Source organism: Mizuhopecten yessoensis, unplaced genomic scaffold (assembly GCF_002113885.1).
Source record: "Mizuhopecten yessoensis strain PY_sf001 unplaced genomic scaffold, ASM211388v2 scaffold4507, whole genome shotgun sequence".
Classification (NCBI taxonomy): domain Eukaryota; kingdom Metazoa; phylum Mollusca; class Bivalvia; order Pectinida; family Pectinidae; genus Mizuhopecten; species Mizuhopecten yessoensis.
Genome location: NW_018405581.1, coordinates 276,096 through 302,207, shown reverse-complemented (window position 1 = coordinate 302,207; position 26,112 = coordinate 276,096). Strand labels below are relative to the sequence as shown.

At 40.3% G+C, this 26,112-nt stretch overlaps 2 protein-coding genes across 4 annotated transcripts in view; one reads left to right on the top strand and one right to left on the bottom strand.

Annotated features, from left to right (window-relative positions):
• The window catches only part of LOC110449137 (probable gamma-butyrobetaine dioxygenase), a gene marked incomplete at its 3' end in the record, with an annotated part of 64,502 nt that extends 58,737 nt beyond the window's left edge, over window positions 1–5,765 (bottom strand). The window contains exon 1 of the mRNA XM_021495780.1: window positions 5,693–5,765. The remainder of the gene's footprint in view (window positions 1–5,692) is intronic.
• Window positions 5,766–6,835: 1,070 nt separating this feature from the next.
• On the top strand, window positions 6,836–24,618 carry LOC110449135. Of its 3 annotated transcripts, none has more exons than XM_021495779.1 (6): window positions 6,836–6,980; window positions 9,636–9,746; window positions 10,090–10,179; window positions 16,037–16,210; window positions 18,060–18,118; window positions 23,811–24,618. In XM_021495779.1, exons 1-6 carry the CDS (start codon window positions 6,935–6,937, stop codon window positions 23,895–23,897), a joined length of 567 nt encoding a protein of 188 aa, XP_021351454.1. In that variant the 5' UTR covers window positions 6,836–6,934; the 3' UTR covers window positions 23,898–24,618. The 3 variants fall into 3 exon arrangements, with proteins under 3 accessions (XP_021351454.1, XP_021351452.1, XP_021351453.1); XM_021495777.1 differs by having other exon boundaries at window positions 10,090–10,185; XM_021495778.1 differs by lacking the exon at window positions 6,836–6,980 and adding an exon at window positions 8,211–8,512 and having other exon boundaries at window positions 10,090–10,185.
• The last annotated feature ends 1,494 nt before the right edge of the window (window positions 24,619–26,112 follow it).

The following is a 26,112-nucleotide window of genomic DNA, read 5'->3' as shown; positions in this document are numbered from 1 at the left end:
TCCTAGCAAACATTGAACAACAAGCGAAAAATCTAGTCCCTTTGTGCCTCTTGTTTTATGTAAGTTTAAATCTGCCACTTTATTGTATGTCTGCAACTATTTGCATTACCCATATTATATATTTTATTGTTTGACTTTGTATTCATGAAGTTTCAGGTTTTTTGCCATATTATCAATGATACAATGAATTCACAAGTCAATTTATGAAAATGTTCGGATTAAAATCAGAAGTGTGCAGTTGTTATACCGGTAAGCATTAAAATCAGAAGTGTGCGGTTGTTATACTGGTAAGCATTAAAATCAGAAGTGTGCGGTTGTTATACCGGTAAGCATTAAAATCAGAAGTGTGCAGTTGTTATACTGGTAAGCATTAAAATCAGAAGTGTGCAGCTGTTATACCGGTTAGCAATCTACCAGTTATACAGTAATTAAAATCAGAAGTGTGCAGTTGTTATACCGGTAAGCAATCTACCAGTTGTACAGTAATTAAAATCAGAAGTGTGCAGTTGTTATACCGGTGAGCATTAAAATCAGTAGTGTGTGGTTGTTATACTGGTAAGCATTAAAATCAGAAGTGTGCAGTTGTTATACCGGTAAGCAATCTACCAGTTGTACAGTAATTAAAATCAGAAGTGTGCAGTTGTTATACCGGTTAGCAAATTACCAGTTATACAGTAATTAAGTAATTAAAATCAGAAGTGTGCAGTTGTTACACCGCTAAGCAAACTACCAGTTATGCAGTAAATATAATCAGATGTATAAATATTTGATCATCGTATACATGTGTCGATAATGATTTTATGTGGCAAACTAATATGAGCTTTTGTAGATCTCTATACATGTATTTACAGAAAATACTGAATACATATATATACATTGATATCTAAAGTATGATACCTGTACTCCTATGGTAAATTATGGGGAAAATTGTTCCATTTTGTTCTGTAATGACTGATATAAGTGGAAAGGCATCTGTTAGAGATCAGGGAACTAGTACCATAATCAGGGGCTGAGCTCAGAGGGGAGGGGGAGCAGTCAGACACATCACCATGGGCACCCACACACATATATATGGCATTCATTACCAAATATGTGTGCAAGCCGTGCCAGCTCCAACCCCATCAGTGTATAACTTTTGTAACTGGAGATGTGTTTATCTGGGGCTATAATTGGATGAAGTCCATGTTAGAGTCAACATCCCCTTCCCTAGATTCTTCCTCCCTTCCCTACTAACTTTCTGGAGGAGCAACTACACACATTTGGTATTTGGGGCCTTCCACAGGGTTTCCCGAGCTACACATTTGGTATTTGGGGCCTTCCACAGGGTTTCCCGAGCTACACATTTGGTATTTGGGGCCTTCCACAGGGTTGCCCGAGCTACCCATTTGGTATTTGGGGCACCATAAGGGATAGTGTAATACACATTAGGGATGTGAGGTCCATAAAGGGGTTTGCTGATTTACACATGGATTTAATGCACACTTGTGGGGATCCCATGTGCAAATTTTCAGGATTTTATCAAATTATTGAAATATTTCTATATCGCTGTCCAATTTCACTGAAAAAAAATAAAAATTACTTTGTGATAAATAATTAACGATTGATACATGATGATTAAATTATATAACCATTGCTGATAAAGTAAGAAATAATAGCAATGCAAATAAATCTTGTAATTAAATTAGGAAACAAAGAAGATAATAGGTACAATTATATTTACACTCCATGTAAAATTAGAATATAAAATGCTAGTTTAAATGCAAGTACATAACATGCATTTTGCATGTACATCTAAATATAGTGTGCATATGTGCAGTTTGCAAAATTTTCCCAACTTTGAGAAAATGCTGGGTGAATATGTGTGTCCCACAAATTTGGCTGTGTGCCCTTATTGGCATATTTTGCCCATGTGTTGTTATATAGAGAGATAAGATGGTGAGATAGTCCTGCTTACAGCTGCTGGAGCCAGCAAGGAGGAACAGGAACTAGGAGATGGCTAGCACTTGTTCTGTCAGAGTTAGGAGTACCATACTATTTGTATATATTCCCAATTCCAGCCTAGTGATTCATCTCAAGAATATATATAAGTCATTACTCCTTTCTGGCTGCAGCATGGGGGAGAATTCTGAGACCTGACACTTGAGAGAGATAGCTCTGGGGATTCTATGCTTTAATTACCAGCCCTGCGAAATATATGGGGAGGGGGATGTATATATATATACACACAGTTGGAAAGGGGGACCTATAAAGCTGGGACTGTGTGGATGATTTAGTGCACCCTTAATACCATTAGATTGTACATGTCATCCTTTCTATACTAGTAGCTACATAGTTTTATATAGAAATTGATGGGGATGATGTATTATCAATACTGAAGTGGTTGTAAACTGTTATTAACATTAAAAGGTTCCAAGATAAAACTTTGTTAAGAATATTGGATTTAAGGTAAAAGGTTTTGTTGTGTTGATCAAAGTGTAAATATGCATGGGTTGATAATAGGATCAATGTATTAAAAAGGTTATGAGATTTTATTTGAAGGTTGTTGTTTAAATTTTTATATAAAAGATGCCTCCAGTGATAAGATATTATATAATCTTGGTAATCTGTCCTTCATTTTCAAGATCAGGTTTACAATTACATCTACTGTATATGTTACAAATCACTTCAGCTTTAATAAGGATTCAAACATATATAGCATCAAACAGTAGCTATTCAGTCAAACCAACTATAATTATGAAATGTACGTTTTCACCCTAACCACAAAATTGCTGATCCAACATCCTTAATTTTCTGTTTATTTGAAAGTTTCTTGTATCAAAAAAATGGTTAATTTGAATTTATTTGAAAGCTCTAGTCTGTAGTTGGAAACTAGCAAATAAAAACTGCCTTATAAATGAAGCTACTTGTTTATCTGATAACCTAACAAATCTATATACTTTCAATGTGAACCTTAGCTTGCCATTTGTCACTGTAAAGATAATTTTTAACCTGCCTTGTATAATAAATATATATCTGTAGTATACATCACAGCTGGTGAGCCCTATACTGTGAATGTCCATGTACCCCCTGCAGTCCAGTGTGACCATGGCCAGCTAGCCATGTGTACTGTAGATTTCCCTATACTGTGAATGTCCATGCACCCCCTGCAGTCCAGTGTGACCATGGCCAGGCCATGTGTACTGTAGATTTCCCTATACTGTGAAAGTCCATGTACCCCCTGCAGTCCAGTGTGACCATGGCCAGCTAGCCATGTGTACTGTAGATTTCCCTAAAGCTTCACCTCTGACAGGGTTATGTAAATATGGGGGGAGTAAAGTCTTACATTAACAACATCTCCTTTCTGTATGTGGTTCATCGTTTACTTTACTGCATACAAATTAAACTTATCCTCCTGTCAACTTAAACTTCCCAACACTCATCAATCACTATGACTGATATTTATTGAATATATAGTAAGGGCAAAAAAGGTTCTTTGTTTCCTGTTACGTACCCTATCTGCTTTAAATATTTTTGCAAACCTTTAACTTTTTTGGGCAACATCTCTCTACTACATAATATGTATATAAACCTTGTAAAACAAATGAAATTTATTACCTTACAACTCCAATTTTTTCAAACTTGTTCCAGAAAAAAAGGGTTTTGTTAGGCCTTATTTATACTTTCAAATATAATTAACCATGCTGAGATTCCAGGTGTATCAGCAGTTATTATCATTATGCCAAGCTTCATCATCCTAGTATAATTTTGATTTTAGATCAAAATGCTTACTGTTTAAGGATGCATAATGAAAGATCAATATACAAATATTGTTTATATATACAAATAATATATATTTTTAGCCAAAGGTTAGGTGATCAATGTTCAAATAATGTATACATATACCTCAATGTTTGGGAGATCAATATACAAATAATGTATATCCCTCAATGTTTGGGAGATCAATATACAAATAATGTCTATACCCCAATGTTTGGGAGATCAATATACAAATAATGTGTATACTCCAATGTTTGGGAGATCAATATACACATAATGTATATACTCCAATGTTTGGGAGATCAATATACAAATACTGTGTATACCCCAATGTTTGGGAGATCCATATACAAATAATGTATATACTCCAATGTTTGGGAGATCAATATACAAATACTGTGTATACCCCAATGTTTGGGAGATCCATATACAAATAATGTATATACTCCAATGTTTGCGAGATCAATATACAAATAATGTGTATACTCCAATGTTTGGGAGATCCATGTACAAATAATATATATACCCCAACGTTTGGGAGATCAATATACAAATACTGTATATACCCCAATGTTTGGGAGATCAATATACAAATAATGTGTATACTCCAATGTTTGGGAGATCAATATACAAATACTGTGTATACCCCAATGTTTGGGAGATCCATATACAAATAATGTATATACTCCAATGTTTGCGAGATCAATATACAAATAATGTGTATACTCCAATGTTTGGGAGATCCATGTACAAATAATGTATATACCCCAACGTTTGGGAGATCAATATTCAAATAATGTATATACCCCAATGTTTGGGAGATCCATATACAAATAATGTATATACTCCAATGTTTGCGAGATCAATATACAAATAATGTGTATACTCCAATGTTTGGGAGATCAATATACAAATAAAGTAGATACCCCAATGTTTGGGAGATCCATGTACAAATAATGTATATCCACCAACGTTTGGGAGATCAATATACAAATAATGTATATACTCCAATGTTTGGGAGATCAATATACAAATACTGTGTATACCCCAATGTTTGGGAGATCCATATACAAATAATGTATATACTCCAATGTTTGGGAGATCAATATACAAATAATGTCTATACCCCAATGTTTGGGAGATCAATATACAAATAATGTATATACCCCAATGTTTGGGAGATCCATGTACAAATAATGTATATACCCCAACGTTTGGGAGATCAATATACAAATAATGTATATACCCCAATGTTTGGAAAATAAATATAAAAATAATATATATCCCCCAATGTTTGGGAGATCAATATCCAAATAATGTATATACTCCAATGTTTGGGAGATCAATATACAAATAATGTGTATACTCCAATGTTTGGGAGATCCATGTACAAATAATGTATATACTCCAATGTTTGGGAGATCAATATACAAATAATGGATATACCCCAATGTTTGGGAGATAAATATACAAATAATGTATATAGCCCAATGTTTGGGAGATCAATATACAAATAATGTATATACTCCAATGTTTGGGAGATCCATGTACAAATAATGTATATCCTCCAATGTTTGGGAGATCAATATACAAATAATGTGTATACTCCAATGTTTGGGAGATCAATATACAAATAATGTATATACCCCAATGTTTGGGAGATCAATATACAAATAATGTATATACAAATATGTTTGGGAGATCAATATACAAATAATGTATATACAAATATGTTGGGGAGTAGAGTAATCTCCCATTCTATATAGCTATTAGTTTGGGGAATCATTGTTCCAATAAAGGATATATATATATTACACCTTCAAGTAAAAAGCACTACTGATACAGATCATCAGATGTCACATTGGATTTTACTGTAGGGGACTAGATCTAGACATGTATAAACAAATGTATATATATTGTATTTATATTTACTTACCGTTGAGAAAAGTCTCACAAATCCAGCCTATAAATGAAAAACGAGATTGAATCGGTAGATTACAATACCTACAATGTACAGTGTAGGTAGGTAAGTAAAACCTATACTGAAAGTAGGTACACATGTACAGCACAAGTCATTGAGCCATAGTAAACCCCCTCCCAACGCTGCAAGGACATCCCGACACATCCATCAGGTGCTGCTGTATGTGGTGTAACGCCACAAGGACAAAAGAACACATTCCATATACATTGCTAAGTAGTCACAGTGTTATATATTGTTTAATTAAACATTTTCATCATGGGTACAACTTTCTTACTATCTATAATTAACAAACAAGCCTGAATAAGACAACTAACGTTCAGCCATCATTGGGCTCTTCCGGCAACTTTACAATAGAAAAATAAAGAGATTCTCCGCAGTAATTCCCTTAATTGGCAGGACAACAACACAACACAATACATGATACATTGGGACATCATAATATGGTATCAAAATTTCAACAATGATGGTGCTACAATAAATAGGTATTGAGTTACAGGCATGAGTATATACTGTTTACAGAATACAGATGAAGGAATGAAATATGATGGTTCCGGGAAACTTTTGTCAACTAGATCAGATGAATTTACATGTTTTTTTGTTTCGTTACAGCTGGACAGTGCCATTAAACCAGTGCTGGCAGTGGGAACCCTACCCCCAGGGATGCCGGAGCCTGGACTGATCCAGTCCTCTCAAAGTCAAGGGATGGTCCTGAGCAGCTCCCCACCCTCTGTTCCTGCCTCCTCCTTTCTCCAACAACAGCCTGGGTCCACAACACCAGCCACCCAGACTACATACACCTCCTACACCACACCCAACAAGGCAGCTACCTTGCAGGTATCAGGCCTCCCCCCAGGGGCAGTCTTAGTCCCCCCAGGTAAAACCTCACGGTCCTAAGTCAGAGCCACTCGGGCTACATATCCCTCCTACACCACACCCAAAAAGACAGCTACCATGCAGGTGTCAGGCCCCCCCCCAGGGGCAGTCTTAGTCCCCCCAGGTAAAACCTCACGGTCCTAAGTCAGAGCCACTCGGGCTACATATCCCTCCTACACCACCCCCAACAAGGCAGCTACCATGCAGCTGTCAGGCCCCCCCCCAGGGGCAGTCTTAGTCCCTCCTGGTAAACCCTTACGCTCCTAAGTCAGAGCCACTCAGGCTACATATACCTCCTACACCACACCCAAAAAGGCAGCTACCATGCAGGTGTCAGGCCTCCCCCCAGGGGCAGTCTTAGTCCCTCCTGGTAAAACATCACGCTCCTAAGTCAGAGCCACTCAGGCTACATATACCTCATACACCACACCGAACAAGGCAGCTACCTTGCAGGTATCAGGCCTCCCCCCAGGGGCAGTCTTAGTCCCTCCAGGTAAATCCTCACGCTCCTAAGGCAGAGCCACTCGGGCTACATACACCTCCTACACCACCCCCAACAAGGCAGCTACCATGCAGCTGTCAGGCCTCCCCCCGGGGCAGTCTTAGTCCCTCCAGGTAAAAACCTCACGCTCCTAAGTCAGAGCCACTCAGGCTACATACACCTCCTACACCACATCCAACAAGGCAGCTACCATGCAGGTATCAGGCCTCCCCCAGGGGCAGTCTTAGTCCCTCCTGGTAAACCCTTACGCTCCTAAGTCAGAGCCACTCGGGCTACATACACCTCCTACACCACCCCCAACAAGGCAGCTACCATGCAGCTGTCAGGCCTCCCCCAGGGGCAGGCTTAGTCCCTCCAGGTAAAAACCTCACGCTCCTAAGTCAGAGCCACTCAGGCTACATATACCTCCTCCACCACACCCAACAAAGCAGCTACCATGCAGCTGCCAGGCCCCCCCCCAGGGGCAGTCTTAGTCCCTCCAGGTAAAAACCTCACGCTCCTAAGTCAGAGCCACTCAGGCTACATACACCTCCTACCCCACACCCAACAAGGCAGCTACCATGCAGGTATCAGGCCTCCCTCCAGGGGCAGTCTTAGTCCCTCCTGGTAAACCCTTACGCTCCTAAGTCAGAGCCACTCGGGCTACATACACCTCCTCCACCACCCCCAACAAGGCAGCTACCATGCAGCTGTCAGGCCTCCCCCCGGGGCAGTCTTAGTCCCTCCAGGTAAAAACCTCACGCTCCTAAGCCAGAGCCACTCAGGCTACATACACCTCCTACACCACCCCCAACAAGGCAGCTACCATGCAGGTGTCAGGCCTCCCCCCAGGGGCAGTCTTAGTCCCTCGTGGTAAAACCATACGCTCCTAAGCCAGAGCCACTCAGGCTACATACACCTCCTACACCACATCCAACAAGGCAGCTACCATGCAGGTATCAGGCCTCCCCCCAGGGGCAGTATTAGTCCCTCCTGGTAAAACCTTACACTCCTAAGCCAGAGCATAGTTTTAGTAGTACATTTATGTGCAGTATCTGTGGTCCAAATACTAAGTCAGAGCCACTCGGGCTACATACACCTCCTACACCACCCCCAACAAGGCAGCTACCATGCAGGTGTCAGGCCTCCCCCCAGGGGCAGTCTTAGTCCCTCGTGGTAAAACCATACGCTCCTAAGCCAGAGCCACTCAGGCTACATACACCTCCTACACCACATCCAACAAGGCAGCTACCATGCAGGTATCAGGCCTCCCCCAGGGGCAGTCTTAGTCCCTCCTGGTAAACCCTTACGCTCCTAAGTCAGAGCCACTCGGGCTACATATACCTCCTACACCACACCCAACAAAGCAGCTACCATGCAGCTGCCAGGCCTCCCCCCAGGGGCAGTCTTAGTCCCTCCAGGTAAATCCTCACGCTCCTAAGGCAGAGCCACTCGGGCTACATACACCTCCTACACCACCCCCAACAAGGCAGCTACCATGCAGCTGTCAGGCCTCCCCCAGGGGCAGGCTTAGTCCCTCCAGGTAAAAACCTCACGCTCCTAAGTCAGAGCCACTCAGGCTACATATACCTCATACACCACACCGAACAAGGCAGCTACCTTGCAGGTATCAGGCCTCCCCCCAGGGGCAGTATTAGTCCCTCCTGGTAAAACCTTACACTCCTAAGCCAGAGCATAGTTTTAGTAGTACATTTATGTGCAGTATCTGTGGTCCAAATACTAAGTCAGAGCCACTCGGGCTACATACACCTCCTCCACCACCCCCAACAAGGCAGCTACCATGCAGCTGTCAGGCCTCCCCCAGGGGCAGTCTTAGTCCCTCCAGGTAAAAACCTCACGCTCCTAAGTCAGAGCCACTCAGGCTACATACACCTCCTACACCACCCCCAACAAGGCAGCTACCATGCAGCTGTCAGGCCTCCCCCCGGGGCAGTCTTAGTCCCTCCAGGTAAAAACCTCACGCTCCTAAGCCAGAGCCACTCAGGCTACATACACCTCCTACACCACATCCAACAAGGCAGCTACCATGCAGGTATCAGGCCTCCCCCCAGGGGCAGTCTTAGTCCCTCCTGGTAAAACCTTACACTCCTAAGCCAGAGCATAGTTTTAGTAGTACATTTATGTGCAGTATCTGTGGTCCAAATACTCTCGTCTGTGACCCCAAGGGCTGTATTACTTCCAGGTAGGGCCTAATGTTCCTCTTACCCAGGTCAGTTTTAATTCCTGTACGTAAATATGTCATCTTTTCTCAATAACTCAAAATAAACTTATTTTACATTTTAATTTGTTGTAAATATAAGTAATTTATCATTTTATCATATGTCTTGTTAAATATTGCAATGTTATTTTTTTTTTATTTGTGCTGTGCACTGTTGAAATATATTAAATTATTAACCCGACTTGAGAAATATATCAAAATATTAAACAGACTTGTGAAATATATCTGGTTTAACTGGAGACACTGTTAGATAATGTATATATTAACAGGTATGTCCATTTGTCATGTTTTTCATTTTTATTTAGGTACGCCATTGATTCCTCTTCAACAAAATGGACAACTCACTTCAGCAGCTCAACAGACAACACAAACAGTTTATCGTATCCCCAACACAAACCAGCTTGTCACCATACCAAGTGAGTGTCACCGGACAAGGGGATTCACCAAGCATTGATCATCAGTCTTCAGTCATTGATAAAACAGCATCCTTTGACTAAATCAGACAGTGATAATCATTGTTCAGTATAAAACCTTAATAATTTGACTAAATCAGACAGTGATAATCATTGTTCAGTATAAAAACATCATCATTTGACTAAATCAGACAGTGATAATCAGTGTTCATCATCAGCACTAGCAGAAGCCTTATCTATATGTAATATGATTTTACTGGACAAATTTTATTAACTGGTCATTCAACATACCAGTAAGTTATATTGCATTTTCCATATTGGTCAGTAATTTTGTATTTCATTACAGATAATTCATTGGGTCAGTTTGATATATTAGCGTCAGACGCAGGACAGAATAGCGGACTTCCAACAATCACAGGCAGTGCATCCACACAAGGTACATGTATGTACAAGAAAACCTTGTTATACTGTCGCCATTTCTCATGCAGAATGTTTGAATTATAAAGGGATTCGAAAATACAACCTTTTTATATGAAATAATAAAAAAATCCCTGTGAGACATTTAATTATATTACACACTACAGACAAAGGGAAGTAAACAGTCAGTACCCCATTCATATATACAGAGTACTTTGTATTTCTAAAAATGTATTGGATTAACATACCGCATTTATAGACACACTAGATATATAAGGGACCAGGAAGTTTTTCCAACTGTAAACAATATGAGGTTGTCAAATTTTTGGAACAATCCTCTTATCTATATAGAGACAAAGATACACAGAACATCTATGTAGAGACATAGATACACAGAACATCTATATAGAGACAAAGATACACAGCACATCTATATAGAGACAAAGATACACAGAACATCTATGTAGACACAAGGATACACAGAACATCTATGTAGAGACAAAGATACACAGAACATCTATGTAGAGACTAAGATACACAGAACATCTATGTAGAGACAAGGATACACAGAACATCTATGTAGAGACAAAGATACACAGAACGTCTATATAGAGACAAAGATACACAGAACATCTATGTAGACACAAGGATACACAGAACATCTATGTAGAGACAAAGATACACAGAACATCTATGTAGACACAAGGATACACAGAACATCTATGTAGAGACAAAGATACACAGAACGTCTATATAGAGACAAAGATACACAGAACATCTATGTAGACACAAGGATACACAGAACATCTATGTAGAGACAAAGATACACAGAACGTCTATATAGAGACAAAGATACACAGAACATCTATATAGCGACAAAGATACACAGAACATCTATATAGAGACAAAGATACACAGAACATCTATATAGCGACAAAGATACACAGAACATCTATATAGAGACAAGGATACACAGAACATCTATGCAGAGACAAAGATACACAGAACATCTATATAGAGACAAGGATACACAGAACATCTATGTAGAGACAAAGATACACAGAACGTCTATATAGAGACAAAGATACACAGAACATCTATGTAGAGACATAGATACACAGAACATCTATATAGAGACAAAGATACACAGCACATCTATATAGAGACAAAGATACACAGAACATCTATATAGCGACAAAGATACACAGAACATCTATATAGAGACAAGGATACACAGAACATCTATGTAGAGACAAAGATACACAGAACGTCTATATAGAGACAAAGATACACAGAACATCTATATAGAGACATAGATACACAGAACATCTATATAGAGACAAAGATACACAGAACATCTATGTAGACACAAGGATACACAGAACATCTATGTAGAGACAAAGATACACAGAACATCTATATAGAGACATAGATACACAGAACATCTATATAGAGACAAAGATACACAGAACACTTACATAAAAACAAAATATAACTATAATAGGACATTACTACTATTTCAAAAACATTAAACCCTCGGCTAGCAAAATTAGCTGAAGGCAGGCAACAACTGCATCACTGACCAATGATACTGTGTGTGTCCGAACAACGAAGAGATTATAATGTACCGGGAAACGAAAATGTGGAGAAAGATTCTGAAGTTGGAAAGATTGGAATATTGAGTATAAATATCTATTCTTCTGAAAGACATATTATTAAATTTTAGTGTGGGTAGAGAAATAAGTACAGTATTACAAGTCAGTGACGAAATGGCAAAAATGTACAACACGTCGAGAAACCAACATTTCATTGTCCACTAAATCTGACAGCGCCTGTCAGTCTCATAAACTGACAAGTAGCAGCAAGGTTACTTCATGCTCCAGTTTTCCCGGTATGTTATAATATTTTGTCGCTGTTCACACGGCACCCACACTTACACACTATCATTGATCAATTCAACTTATGCTAGCCAAGAGTTCACTTGTTTTACAATGTTTTTTCTCTTTTAGAATTGATTCCCTCAGTAAGGGAGGCCAGAGTTGAGGCTAGCCCTGTGATTCCTCCTTTAATGTATAAATATACAAAACATTGCAAATACCACATGTTCTCCACACCACTATCTTCACACCACTATCTCCACACGTCAATCTCCACACCACTATCTCCACACGTCAATCTCCACACTGCTATCTCCACACCACTATCTCCACACGTCAATCTCCACACGTCAATCTCCACACCACTATCTCCACACTTCAATCTCCACACCACTTTCTCCACACCACTATCTCCACACGTCAATCCCCACCCCACTATCTCCACACATCAATCTCCACACCACTATCTTGCCACGTCAATCTCCACACCACTATCTCCACACCACAATCTCCACACTACTATCTCCACACTTCAATCTCCACACCACTATCTTGCCACGTCAATCTCCACACCACTATCTCCACACCACTATCTCTACACCACTATCTCCACATGTCAATCTCCACACCACTTTCTCCACACCACTATCTCCACACGTCAATCTCCACACCACTATCTTGCCACGTCAATCTCCACACCACTTTCTCCGCACCACTATCTCTACACCACTATCTCCACATGTCAATCTCCACACCACCTTCTCCACACCACTATCTCCACACGTCAATCTCCACGCCACTATCTCCACACCACTATCTCCACACGTCCATCTCCACACCACCATCTCCACACGTCAATCTCCACACCACTATCTTGCCACGTCACTCTCCACACCACTATCTCCACACCACTATCTCTACACCACTATCTCCACATGTCAATCTCCACACCTCTTTCTCCACACCACTATCTCCACACGTCAATCTCCACCCCACTATCTCCACACATCAATCTCCACACCACTATCTCCACACGTCAATCTCCACACACCACTATCTCCACACCACTATCTCCACACGTCCATCTCCACACCACTATCTCCACACGTCAATCTCCACACCCACTATCTCCACACCACTATCTCCACATGTCAATCTCCACACCTCTTTCTCCACACCACTATCTCCACACGTCAACCTCCACACCACTATCTCCACACGTCAACCTCCACACCACTATCTCCACACGTCAATGTCCACACCACTATCTCCACACTACAATCTCCACACTACTATCTCCACACTTCAATCTCCACACCACTATCTCTACACCACTATCTCCACATGTCAATCTCCACACCACTATCTCCACACCACTATCTCCACACTTCAATCTCCACCCCCCTATCTCTACACCACTATCTCCACACGTCAATATTCACACCACTATCTCCACACGTGAATCTCCACACCACTATCTCCCCACGTCAATCTCCACACCGCTATCACCACACGTCAATCTCCACACCGCTATCACCACACGTCAATCTCCACACCTCTATCTCCACACGTCTATCTCCACACCACTATCTCGCCACGTCAATCTTCACACCACTATCTCCACACGTGAATCTCCACACCACTATCTCCATCAGTCAATCTCCACACCTCTATCTCCACACCACTATCTCGCCACGTCAATCTCCACGCCACTATCTCCACACGTCAATCTTCACACAACTATCTCCACACCACTATCTAGCCACGTCAATCTCCACACCACGATCTCCACACCACTATCTCCACGCCTCAATCTCCACACCACTATCTCTACACCACTATCTCCACACGTCACTCTCCACACCACTATCTACACACGTCAATCTCCACACCATTATCTCGCCACGTCAATCTCCACAGAACTATCTCCAAAAGTCAATCTCCACACCACTATCCCCACACATCAATCTCCACACCTCTATCTCCACACTTCAATCTCCACACTACTATCTCCACTCTTCAATCTCCACACCACTATCTTCACACATCAATCTCCACCCCACTATCTTCACACATCAATCTCCACCCCACTATCTTCACACATCAATCTCCACCCCACTATCTTCACACATCAATCTCCACCCCACTATCTCCACATGTCAATCTCCACACCGCTATCTCTACACCACTATCTCCACACGTCCATCTCCACACCACTATCTCCATCAGTCAATCTCCACACCTCTATCTCCACACGTCTATCTCCACACCTCTATCTCCACACGTCTATCTCCACACCTCTATCTCCACACGTCTATCTCCACACCTCTATCTCCACACGTCTATCTCCACACCTCGATCTCCACACGTCAATCTCCACCCCACTATCCCCACACGTCAATCTCCACACCCCTATCTCCACACCTCAATCTCCACACCTCTCTCACCGCACATCAATCTCCACACCACTATCTCGCCACGTCAATCTCAACAACACTATCTCCACACGTCAATCTCACACATCAATCTCCACACCACTATCTTGCCACGTCAATCTCCACACCACGATCTCCACACGTCAATCTTCAAACCACTATCTCCACACCACTATCATGGTAATAACATTAAACATTCACACGACAATATTTTCTTTCCTATTGTTTCACCAGTGATACTTTTGTCATAGCAATCACTCCACACGTCAATCTCCACACACCACTATCTCCACACCACTGTCTCCACACTACTATCTCCACACCACTATCTCCACACGTCAATCTCCACACCACTATCATGTTAATAACATTAAACATTCACACGACAATATTTTCTTTCCTATTGTTTCACCATTGATACTTTTGTCATAGCAATCAGATAACAATGTACAAAAAATACAAAAAAAAGATATATTGACTATGTTATTGTTATGAAATTGTGTGAAAAAACTGTAAATAACATATTTTGTCTTTGTGTTCTAAATATAATGCCTGCTGGGCTTTTTCAGTTAGTTTGGTATTTTGTTATATAATACTTCAGGATTATGTTTTTTGTTTCCAAACTTTTGTAGATTTCTTTCTTTCTATATAAGCAAGTGAGATAGAAAAATATATCAGTTACATATATTATCTATACAATGTGTCTTAATTATATAATATGTTCGGGTATTCCAAATATTTTTGTTTCTTTTTCATCAGTCTGACATTTTCTTAGCATTTTTACAGAAGTTAATGGTCCATTAGATTTGTCAGTTTGCTGGAGTTTGTATTGAATTGTTAAATTCTTTGTAAACACCTCATTTATACTGTTGTACCAATTGATACTACCTGGTCACCAGTACCCTGTCCAGTTCCGCTACATATATGATGCTGAGAAACTGAACATCAGTTAAGTTTTAACATATTCTATAGCTGCAAATACATACATATAGGATCTTACATGAGTTGCCATTTCAGATGAGATTTATGAAACGAGTCTTAAGAATTTTTTAATTAAGCGAGCCTCTGGCGAGCTAACTGAAAAATTTGTGACAAGTTTCATCAACTTCATCTGAAATGAAAACAAGTGTAAGATCCTTTTTATCACATAATTAAGATTTGTGGCATTTATTCGTGTAAAACGATAATTTTCATGCAACCTTAAAACGTAAAAAAAAAATCGCAATTTTTGACTCCAGTGTGTAAGTCTGTGACGTCATGTACTTGTCCTAGGCGTGATGTCACAATTAAAACAATTGAGACTTACAATCAATCACAGGGCTGATAAATCATATTACATGGGTTAATCCGCAAAAAAATACGACATGGGTATATTCACTGGATGACACAGCACATTATGTGATAAAAAAATTTATTGACACATGTATATGAATATCATACAAATCCATGTATCAGTGAAGTGCGTTGTAAGTGAAAAACTGAGAGAGAAATTGTTTACTCAGGAATAGACTGTATATCATGTTGGTTTGTCCTAACTCTATTCACAGAATTGTTTAACTTACAGGGATGACACCAACAACACAGCAGTCATCAAGTGGCCTGACCCCTGGGTTAGTAATGTACCAGACACCCCAGGGTATTGTGTATGCTCCCACCACTGCCACGCTGCAGGACCGGTCAGTGTTTAACTTCCAGCAGCCTGCCACAAGTCTTTCTATCCCAACACAGCAGACTGAGGGTGAGTTTAACAGCAATTCAGAGGCAAAGGATGGATAAGGGCTACTAGTGGCATAGTAGGTGGATAATAGGGGGAGAATACTAACCACATTCAATTAAAATGTTCATATGACAAGCATCAGGTTCACAAATTAATATGACAACTAATTTGACAATCAGCAGGTTATGTCTATTGTTCGGCAGCCAGCCATGTGTGAAAAAGACAGCAGTAGGTCCTGGCGTTGTTTACATAACAACCCAATTTCCCGGAAGCATAAACCATGGATTCTCGCCATTATTTACCTATGTTTTTTAAGGTCACCTGAGACAAAGTCTCAAGTGACCTATTGCGATCGCCTTTTGTCCATCGTCGTCCGTCAACAATTTACATTTTCAACTTCTTCTCCAAAACCCCTGAACCAATTTCAATGAAATTTTGCAGAAACCTTCCATGGCCAAAGGTCAACAAAAGTTGTTGCTGATTTGATCCCTAGCCCCCAGGGGGCTGAGGGGCTAAGCCAAAAAGGGTCAAATTGACAAAAAAATCAAAAATCTTCTTCTCAAGAGCCAGATATGGTAGAATCAAATACTCTTTATAGATGGAAGAGTCTTATGGTGCTTAACCAAATTGTGAATTTCTTGACCCTGGGGTCTCACGTTTCCCCTTGGGGAGGGGGTAAACTTTAGTATAGTTTATATAGGGAAATCACATTTTGGACCAACATTTGTTTAATTTCCGTTGGAAGTCATTCAATTTAGGTAAGCATTATCAGTATTGGGTAGCAGTTTGATAGTATGCACATATCAGCGCTGACTGACCCCCAGGGGCTGATGGGTGCGGCCAAAAAGGGTCGAATTGACTGAAATTTCAAAAATCTTCTGAAGAAGACCAAGATATGGTAGAATCAAACACTCTTCATAGATGAAAGGGTCTTAAGGTGTTCTACCAAAATTGTGAATTTCATGACCCTGGGGTCTCATGTTTCCCCCTGGGGAGGGGGTAAACTGTACTATAGTTTATATAGGGACCCATTAGAAGTAATTCAATTTGGGTTAGCATTATCAGTATTGGATAGCAGTTTGATTGTATGCGCATATCAGCCCTGACTGACTCCCAGGGGCTGATGGGTGGGGCCAAAAAGGGTTGAATTGACTGAAATTTCAAAATTTATTATGGTTTATAATGGCATATGATACTTTGAATATTAAATGTTAATAACTTGATTGGAATTAAAACCCTGAGTTGACATTTTGGTACTTTGAACATTTTGAGTCAGCCCTAACCCAAAGGGCTGTAGGGTGGGGCCCAGATTAAAGGAGTCAGTGCACTAAAATTCGTCATTCTCCTTGTTTAGAATCAGAGGTGCTAGGTTCAAATACTTTTCAGTCTTAAATCTGTATGCTAGATATTGCATAAGGTGGTTTTATTGTTTTTTGTCACTTTGAATAATATTTCTGTCCATGTTAAAAACAAAAATCAACTTTCTGTATAAATATATCAGGTGACCATTAAGGCCCATCGGCCTCTTGTTTGTAAAGTGGCCAAAATAAATTACTATCAAACGAAAACCACAACAAAACAAGTGATAATAACAGAATTGAATTACATAGCTTATTGGTATATACATATAGCAAGAAAAATTGTGCATCAAGAAAACATTATAATAACCAAGAAGTGATATTAGCGGTGTTCAGTGAAATGTACAGTACAGTATATATCAAGATACGATGGAAATTGACAGAGGAGTTGACAATTTTCTTGATGGAAAAAAAGATGTCTTGTAAACTATATTTGAAGGCTTTTGAAATGTATACTTTATGGAATCTGATTAGAATTAGGATTACTTTTTAACCCAGTGTTATTATTACAGGTGGACAACAGATAATCACAATACCTGTCCCTGTGTCATTGTCAGGGACCTCACCACAGGTAAGTTAATTCCTGTCCCTGTGTCATTGTCAGGGACCTAACCACAGGTAAGTTAATACCTGTCACTGTGTCATTGTCAGGGACCTCACCAAAGGTAAGTTAATACCTGTCCCTGCGTCATTGTCACGGACCTCACCACAGTTAAGTTAATACCTGTCCCTGTGTCGTTGTCAGGGACCTCACCACAGGTAAGTTAATACCTGTCCCTGTGTCATTGTCAGGGACCTCACCACAGGTAAGTTAGGCCATTCCTTTAGCATCAAATGTTGTTTGATTTGCTTAATCAGCCTGTACATGTCAAAGTCAGTATATCTCGTCCTACACACGTGTACTTAAAAGCTGTTGTATATCTAATTTATATTGGGAAGGGAACGGTTGTAGAGATGTAGAGACATGCATATTATATATAGAGACAGTTAAGATACTCGGTATCATTTTTTTACGTTTTTATATGATGAACAGAATGGTATTCAATTCTGGCATATTGGTATTCAATTTTGACTGATCACCTGGCCACAAAAGCCCAAATGAGCTTATGCCGAGGTGCCATGTTCGTCTTCCATCCAGTATCAAACCTTTGATTTAAAAGGCTACTAGTGCAGAACGACTCCAGCGATTTTGACTTCATTTGGGGTCTGAAGCATCTTTTGGAAAATTTGATGCATCATGGTATAAACAAAGGGTGTGGGTCCCTTAGCTAAAGGGCAGAATGATGGAGCTGAATTTGGGAAATCAAGGTAAATCTTTAAATCCTACTCCTTTAGTGCTAGACAAGCTATTTTTGACCAGTTTGTCTGGAGTATCTGTAGGACAAGGGGACTGATCATGAGTTCTGTATAGGGAAAATATAGGCAAGTCTTTAAAATCCTTCTCCTTGAGGAGGGGTTAAGTTATTAAGACCTAATTTGGTCTGAAATATAAAGGGGGCCAAGGGGACTTAATGTTGTATAAATGAATGATGGGACAGATGGGCAGAGCTCGGGGAATTATAGGCAACTGTTTACTAGTACTGGACACAGGAGGTTTTAACCTAATTTAAACTGGAGCATCAGTGGGCCTAAGAAGCTCATTGTTATATAAATGGAGGGTTTACCCACAGATATATCTTGAAAATCATGACCCTTCAGTATGAGGTTATAGATATTAACTAATTTAAATTTGATCCGGAGCATCCTTGGTCCAAAAACAGAATATAAACAAGAGAAGTTTGTGTAACCCCTGAGGTTAGAGGTGTGGAGTTCACATCCCCACTGTATAACCACATAGACGCTTAATAAAAAACAATACGTCACACATATCATACCAAGATTGCATGGCTCTAAGGTCCAGCCCCACCTGGGAAATGGCCAAAATCCCTACTATTAAACTACATATTTTTTAACTCAGCATATATAGGTACAACCATGCTATTTAGATCTACTTCCTGTGCTGAACCCAGCCCTGTGGACTTCAATTAGACTCCAAGTCATAACATGGTATATTATTAAGGTCCTAGCCAGCCAATAACTATCTATACAATTGTTTAGCATATGATAATATATTCATGCTTCGGGGACTAGTCCTCGAGTCATTGTACAGAAGCGGTTAAGATCCCCACCAATAAACCCTGTACAGTTGCTATGGCTGAACACACAGATATAGCCATGCTGCAATGATTAACTTCTGGGTCAAGCCCCACTCCAGGTGACTTGCAATTGGGTCATAACATGGAGACAATTCAGATTCCAACCTTACAACTAAGTGTACCCTGAATGATATATTACGTAGAAAATACTTCATATTATACAATAAAAGGCTAAAAAAGTGTGAACATTGTGTTGGCCTTCTGAGATATTGTGATTAACTTGAAAAATACACCTCAAACAACTCGATATAGGCAGCTCACATCTGTGATGTCACAAGTTCAACGCTGTCAAAACAGCTTTATTGGAATATACCAGGAAGCTTCAATCGTGCGTTCAATATGTGAAGGGAAGAGTGACAGAACATCCCTATGGCACAATGAAACAGTCTTATCAACTCTATGTATCGCAGAAATCAAGCAGCAATAAATGCCAATGGGGTTCATACTTGTTTTTGAAGTCGGAAATATTCCAATGGCCACCCCCCTCTTCAGTCTTGGCTGTGATTATCACTAGTGCTTAATTTACTGAACTATCCAATAGATGTGTAGCTTTAATTGGCTATGTTACTTAAACAAAACTTTTGAATGAAATATTAAAAACATTACCGAAAATTGGAGGTTGTGTTTCTTTTGCGTGTCGGTATATATAATTGATTTGCCAACCGTAACAAGCACGGGAGAGGATACCAACTGTAACAAGCACGGGAGAGGATACCAACTGTAACAAGCACGGGAGAGGATACCAACTGTAACAAGCACGGGAGAGGATACCAACTGTAACAAGCACGGGAGAGGATACCAACTGTAACAAGCACGGGAGAGGATACCAACTGTAACAAGCACGGGAGAGGATACCAACTGTAACAAGCACGGGAGAGGATACCAACTGTAACAAGCACGGGAGAGGATACCAACTGTAACAAGCACGGGAGAGGATACCAACTGTAACAAGCACGGGAGAGGATACCAACTGTAACAAGCACGGGAGAGGATACCAACTGTAACAAGCACGGGAGAGGATACCAACTGTAACAAGCACGGGAGAGGATACCAACTGTAACAAGCACGGGAGAGGATACCAACTGTAACAAGCACGGGAGAGGATACCAACTGTAACAAGCACGGGAGAGGATACCAACTGTAACAAGCACGGGAGAGGATACCAACTGTAACAAGCACGGGAGAGGATACCAACTGTAACAAGCACGGGAGAGGATACCAACTGTAACAAGCACGGGAGAGGATACCAACTGTAACAAGCACGGGAGAGGATACCAACTGTAACAAGCACGGGAGAGGATACCAACTGTAACAAGCACGGGAGAGGATACCAACTGTAACAAGCACGGGAGAGGATACCAACTGTAACAAGCACGGGAGAGGATACCAACTGTAACAAGCACGGGAGAGGATACCAACTGTAACAAGCACGGGAGAGGATACCAACTGTAACAAGCACGGGAGAGGATACCAACTGTAACAAGCACGGGAGAGGATACCAACTGTAACAAGCACGGGAGAGGATACCAACTGTAACAAGCACGGGAGAGGATACCAACTGTAACAAGCACGGGAGAGGATACCAACTGTAACAAGCACGGGAGAGGATACCAACTGTAACAAGCACGGGAGAGGATACCAACTGTAACAAGCACGGGAGAGGATACCAACTGTAACAAGCACGGGAGAGGATACCAACTGTAACAAGCACGGGAGAGGATACCAACTGTAACAAGCACGGGAGAGGATACCAACTGTAACAAGCACGGGAGAGGATACCAACTGTAACAAGCACGGGAGAGGATACCAACTGTAACAAGCACGGGAGAGGATACCAACTGTAACAAGCACGGGAGAGGATACCAACTGTAACAAGCACGGGAGAGGATACCAACTGTAACAAGCACGGGAGAGGATACCAACTGTAACAAGCACGGGAGAGGATACCAACTGTAACAAGCACGGGAGAGGATACCAACTGTAACAAGCACGGGAGAGGATACCAACTGTAACAAGCACGGGAGAGGATACCAACTGTAACAAGCACGGGAGAGGATACCAACTGTAACAAGCACGGGAGAGGATACCAACTGTAACAAGCACGGGAGAGGATACCAACTGTAACAAGCACGGGAGAGGATACCAACTGTAACAAGCACGGGAGAGGATACCAACTGTAACAAGCACGGGAGAGGATACCAACTGTAACAAGCACGGGAGAGGATACCAACTGTAACAAGCACGGGAGAGGATACTTTTTGCTGATGACACAAAAGCGTTCAATGCAAAAATGAAAACAAGACTGTGCAGAGCTCCAGCAGGATACATTTTCACTACAAAAATGGTCAAAATTTGGCAAAATGATGCTTGTGAGAAACACAAACAAAGATTCATATATAATAAGGAAAAGGATATTGGAATCACCATAGACGATTAACTAACATATGATAAACATCTATGCACAAAGATTACTAAAGCAAACTCCAGTATGGAGTACTGCGGAGAACAATGGAATATAGGAAGTCTGGTGCCCTCGTTTAGAAAAATGGGTAACACCATTGGAAAAAAAATCTTAACAGCGATGCAACAAAACAAGTACCAGGACTTTTTTAATTTATCTTATACCAAATGTTTATGTGAATTAAGATTACCAACATTAGCATGTATAGAAGATGACACAGAATTCGCTGACTTGTTCAAAATAGGCTTGAAAAAACACCAGGTCATAACCCTAAGAGTTTTCGAGGGAGAAAATATTTGTTTCCACAAAAAACTATTGACATGTATAACAACCCCCAACAAAGGTAGTGAACTCAATGACAGTTAAACAATAGGAGTACAAAATAGATATAGGTAAAATCAACCACAAAAATATTGTTTCGAAGTAAAAATTAACTATGAACTAGGATGCAATTACAATTTAAAATCAGGTATCTTTAAATTACGAGATGACTATCAAAGATTGTAAATCCTGTATATATATATATTTCATATATTTTATGTATTTTGTCGGGATAAATCTGTGTGTCTGTTATTGTTTTTCATCAACCTTGCTTGCATAAGGAAGACACAGTGTCGTCAATTTGTAAAACTATTGTAGGTAAAAGGGGATATTTAAAATATGCCATACTTTTCATTGCCATCCAAAATTATAGCAGACACCAACGTTAATGTGTAATTTTGTTAACATTTATTACTGTTCTATGACGATAACAGATGAGTCTTGGGAAGGCGAAATGTCACAAATATACACAGTGTAAGGACCCTTCGTTTATATTAAAGTTTATCCAGAGCAAAATTTCCTTTCTATTTCACCTGATTTCACAAAACTTGCTAATGCTATGGCTATTGAGTTCATTAAATGAATTACCTTCATAAATGTTCAATGTCACAAGGGTTAAATGTGTGAAAATCTTGTAACAGGTTATTGTCAAGGGTAATAGTTCTACAGTTTTATTTAGGCCATTCACTCATGTATCCACCTTTAAGGTTACAAGTGTCAGATTAAGAGCAGGTGAGTGATGCAGGCCTATTGGGCCTCTTGTTACAAGTTATACATCATAATTAACGCTTAATACATTTTTTAACAAGAATGTTTCAGAAAGGTTGCTTGTACTACTCTGTTACACAATAAGTCTCAGTTGTCAATAAGTGCTGCATGGCATCTGACAGGCATATATCGCCCTTTCCTTACTCAGTTGTCAATAAGTGCTGCATGGCATCTGACAGGCATATATCGCCCTTTCCTTACTCAGTTGTCAATAAGTGCTGCATGGCATCTGACAGGCATATATCGCCCTTTCCTTACTCAGTTGTCAATAAGTGCTGCATGGCATCTGACAGGCATATATCGCCCTTTCCTTACTCAGTTGTCAATAAGTGCTGCATGGCATCTGACAGGCATATATCGCCCTTTCCTTACTCAGTTGTCAATAAGTGCTGCATGGCATCTGACAGGCATATATCGCCTTTTCCTTACTCTTGTTTCTGTATATTTTTTATTGGCCTTAAAACTGTTGAAATGTCCTGTATGATATTCATGTGTGTGACGTTTCTGTGTCGTTACAGGTGCTCCAGTTAAGTGCTCCACTGGACAGTAGTCCCGGGGCACTCACACTCAGCCATCCGAGTGCAGCCAAGCGCTCCCGCAAGTGACATGTGTGATTTCGCTATTGTGACTTGAATTCTACATGTGTCCAAGTTGTGGTGGATACTGATTCACACTCTTGTTTTGAAGACCTCAAGTCTGGTCCATTGGGATGTGCGACACCATATCTTCGTTTTGGATATGCAGACAGTCTGTGTTTTCTGATACATACAGGCAATCTAGAGGATATGCAGAAAATCCACTTCCTGATGCTTACACGGATTTGTTGGTGCTTTACTGCTGTGACATTTGAATGATAACAAAAGATTGCAGTAAAATGGATGACAGTGATATGTAACAGGTTCTGATGCTTCCCCAGGACATTGGCTGCTGGTTATATAAGGTATCTGATTCAGATGTCACAGGACTGACCCTGGGTGATGAGGAAATACTGTCTCAATTGTCTAAGGAGGATGTCTGATACTGTCAATATCCTTGTCTAACCTCCTGGTGAATATGTTGCACCATCATTAAAATAATAAATTGCATTTAAATTATTATTCACAGATTATGAAGATGAAGGTATTGGTCTTATGAAAGTGTGAAATAATTGTAACCTAGATTGAGTGATTTGTACATGTACTAGTTCCTCAGATGTGACAGATTATGTTGTTTTAAGAATTTTTTGAAGTTGCATGATCATGAATAAGATAATTCATAACAATTATGGAAAACTATGTTTCCGAGGGACATATTTGTCAACTCAGTTGCTATGATTGAGGTTTCCTATTTTTAGGTCACCTGAGCTTTAGCTCAAGTGACCTATTGCTATCCGTTTTCGTCCGTCGTCGTCCGTCGTCCGTCGTCCGTTAACATTTTACATTTCAAACTTAAAGTCAAGTTCTGCTGGGCCGATTGAACTGAAAGTTGGTAGGAATGATCGCCTCATGGTCCTGACAAAGTGTTGTTATTTTTCGGGTCAATCAGAAATACAATTTGGCTGCCATGGCCGCTATTTTGCTACTAAATTCTAATAGGCCGATCTCACTTAAAATTGGTCTAGGAATGATCAGCTCATGGTCCTGACAAAGTTAAGTTAACATTATACTATTTTTTACTCAAATTGGTACATATTTCAACAAAAAAAAAATACTGTAGACTCAGGTGACCGTTAAGGCCCATGGGCCTCTTGTTTCTACTTCTTATGAATTCGAAAAATTCAAGTACAGGTAGTTAGAAATAGGTCAATTTACTTAAGGTCTTCCAATACAATATACCAAGTTCACTTGTTACATTTGCACCCTATTTATCCTCAAGCAGACTTTACCCAGGCAGCAGATTGCCTTTTAGAGATGTTACTGATTTCTATTCTAAACTGATTTCCAGTCATTCCAAAATCTTCCTCACAAAAATCTTACCCACCATTGCCATAGCCATTCCCCAAAATGGCTGCTATCCAAGATTCTTAGATCAGAGTTCAAGCCAGCCTGCCACCATCTGATGATGGTTGGCTGTTCTAATCACCCTTAATCCGTCATCTGTCCTTCTCTCCGTCATCCTTCTTGTCAAATTCTGTAAGAAAGTTTTATTTACCCTTGGTAGGAAGTTTTGCATGTTTCATTATCTAAAATATTGTTATAGCAGGATCTGACCTCCCAGACGCCTGAGGGTGGAATCAAAATGGGGCAAATTAGGTTAAATTTTAAGTCTTCTTCTTTACACCCAATTACACTAGAAAAATAAATCTATCATGGATGAAAAGGTCCTTAGGTGGTTCATCATAATTTCATTTCATTATGATAACAGTTTGATAGTATGAAATTTAAAACCTGAATCATCCATGGGGCTTGCAGAGTAGGGTCCAAAAGGATCAAATTGGCTAAATTTTCAGCAGTCATCTTCAGACCCAGACAAACGAAAATTGAATAGTCTTTGTGATGGAAAGGTGTCACGGCGAGGGTATTATTTACTTAATATTACAGGAAAACAATGCAGAAAAATCATACCTACAGGTTTGACAGAGAATTCATACCCAATCAAGGGGATGTGGATTATAGAAATATCATACCATGTGGCGAAGGGTTTGGGTGGGATGGTGAAGGGGGTGACCGAGAAATCATATCATGTGGAGAAGGGTTTGGGTGGGATGGTGAAGGGGGTGACCGAGAAATCATATCATGTGGAGAAGGGTTTGGGTGGGATGGTGAAGGGGGTGACCGAGAAATCATACCATGTGGAGAAGGGTTTGGGTGGGATGGTGAAGGGGGTGACCGAGAAATCATA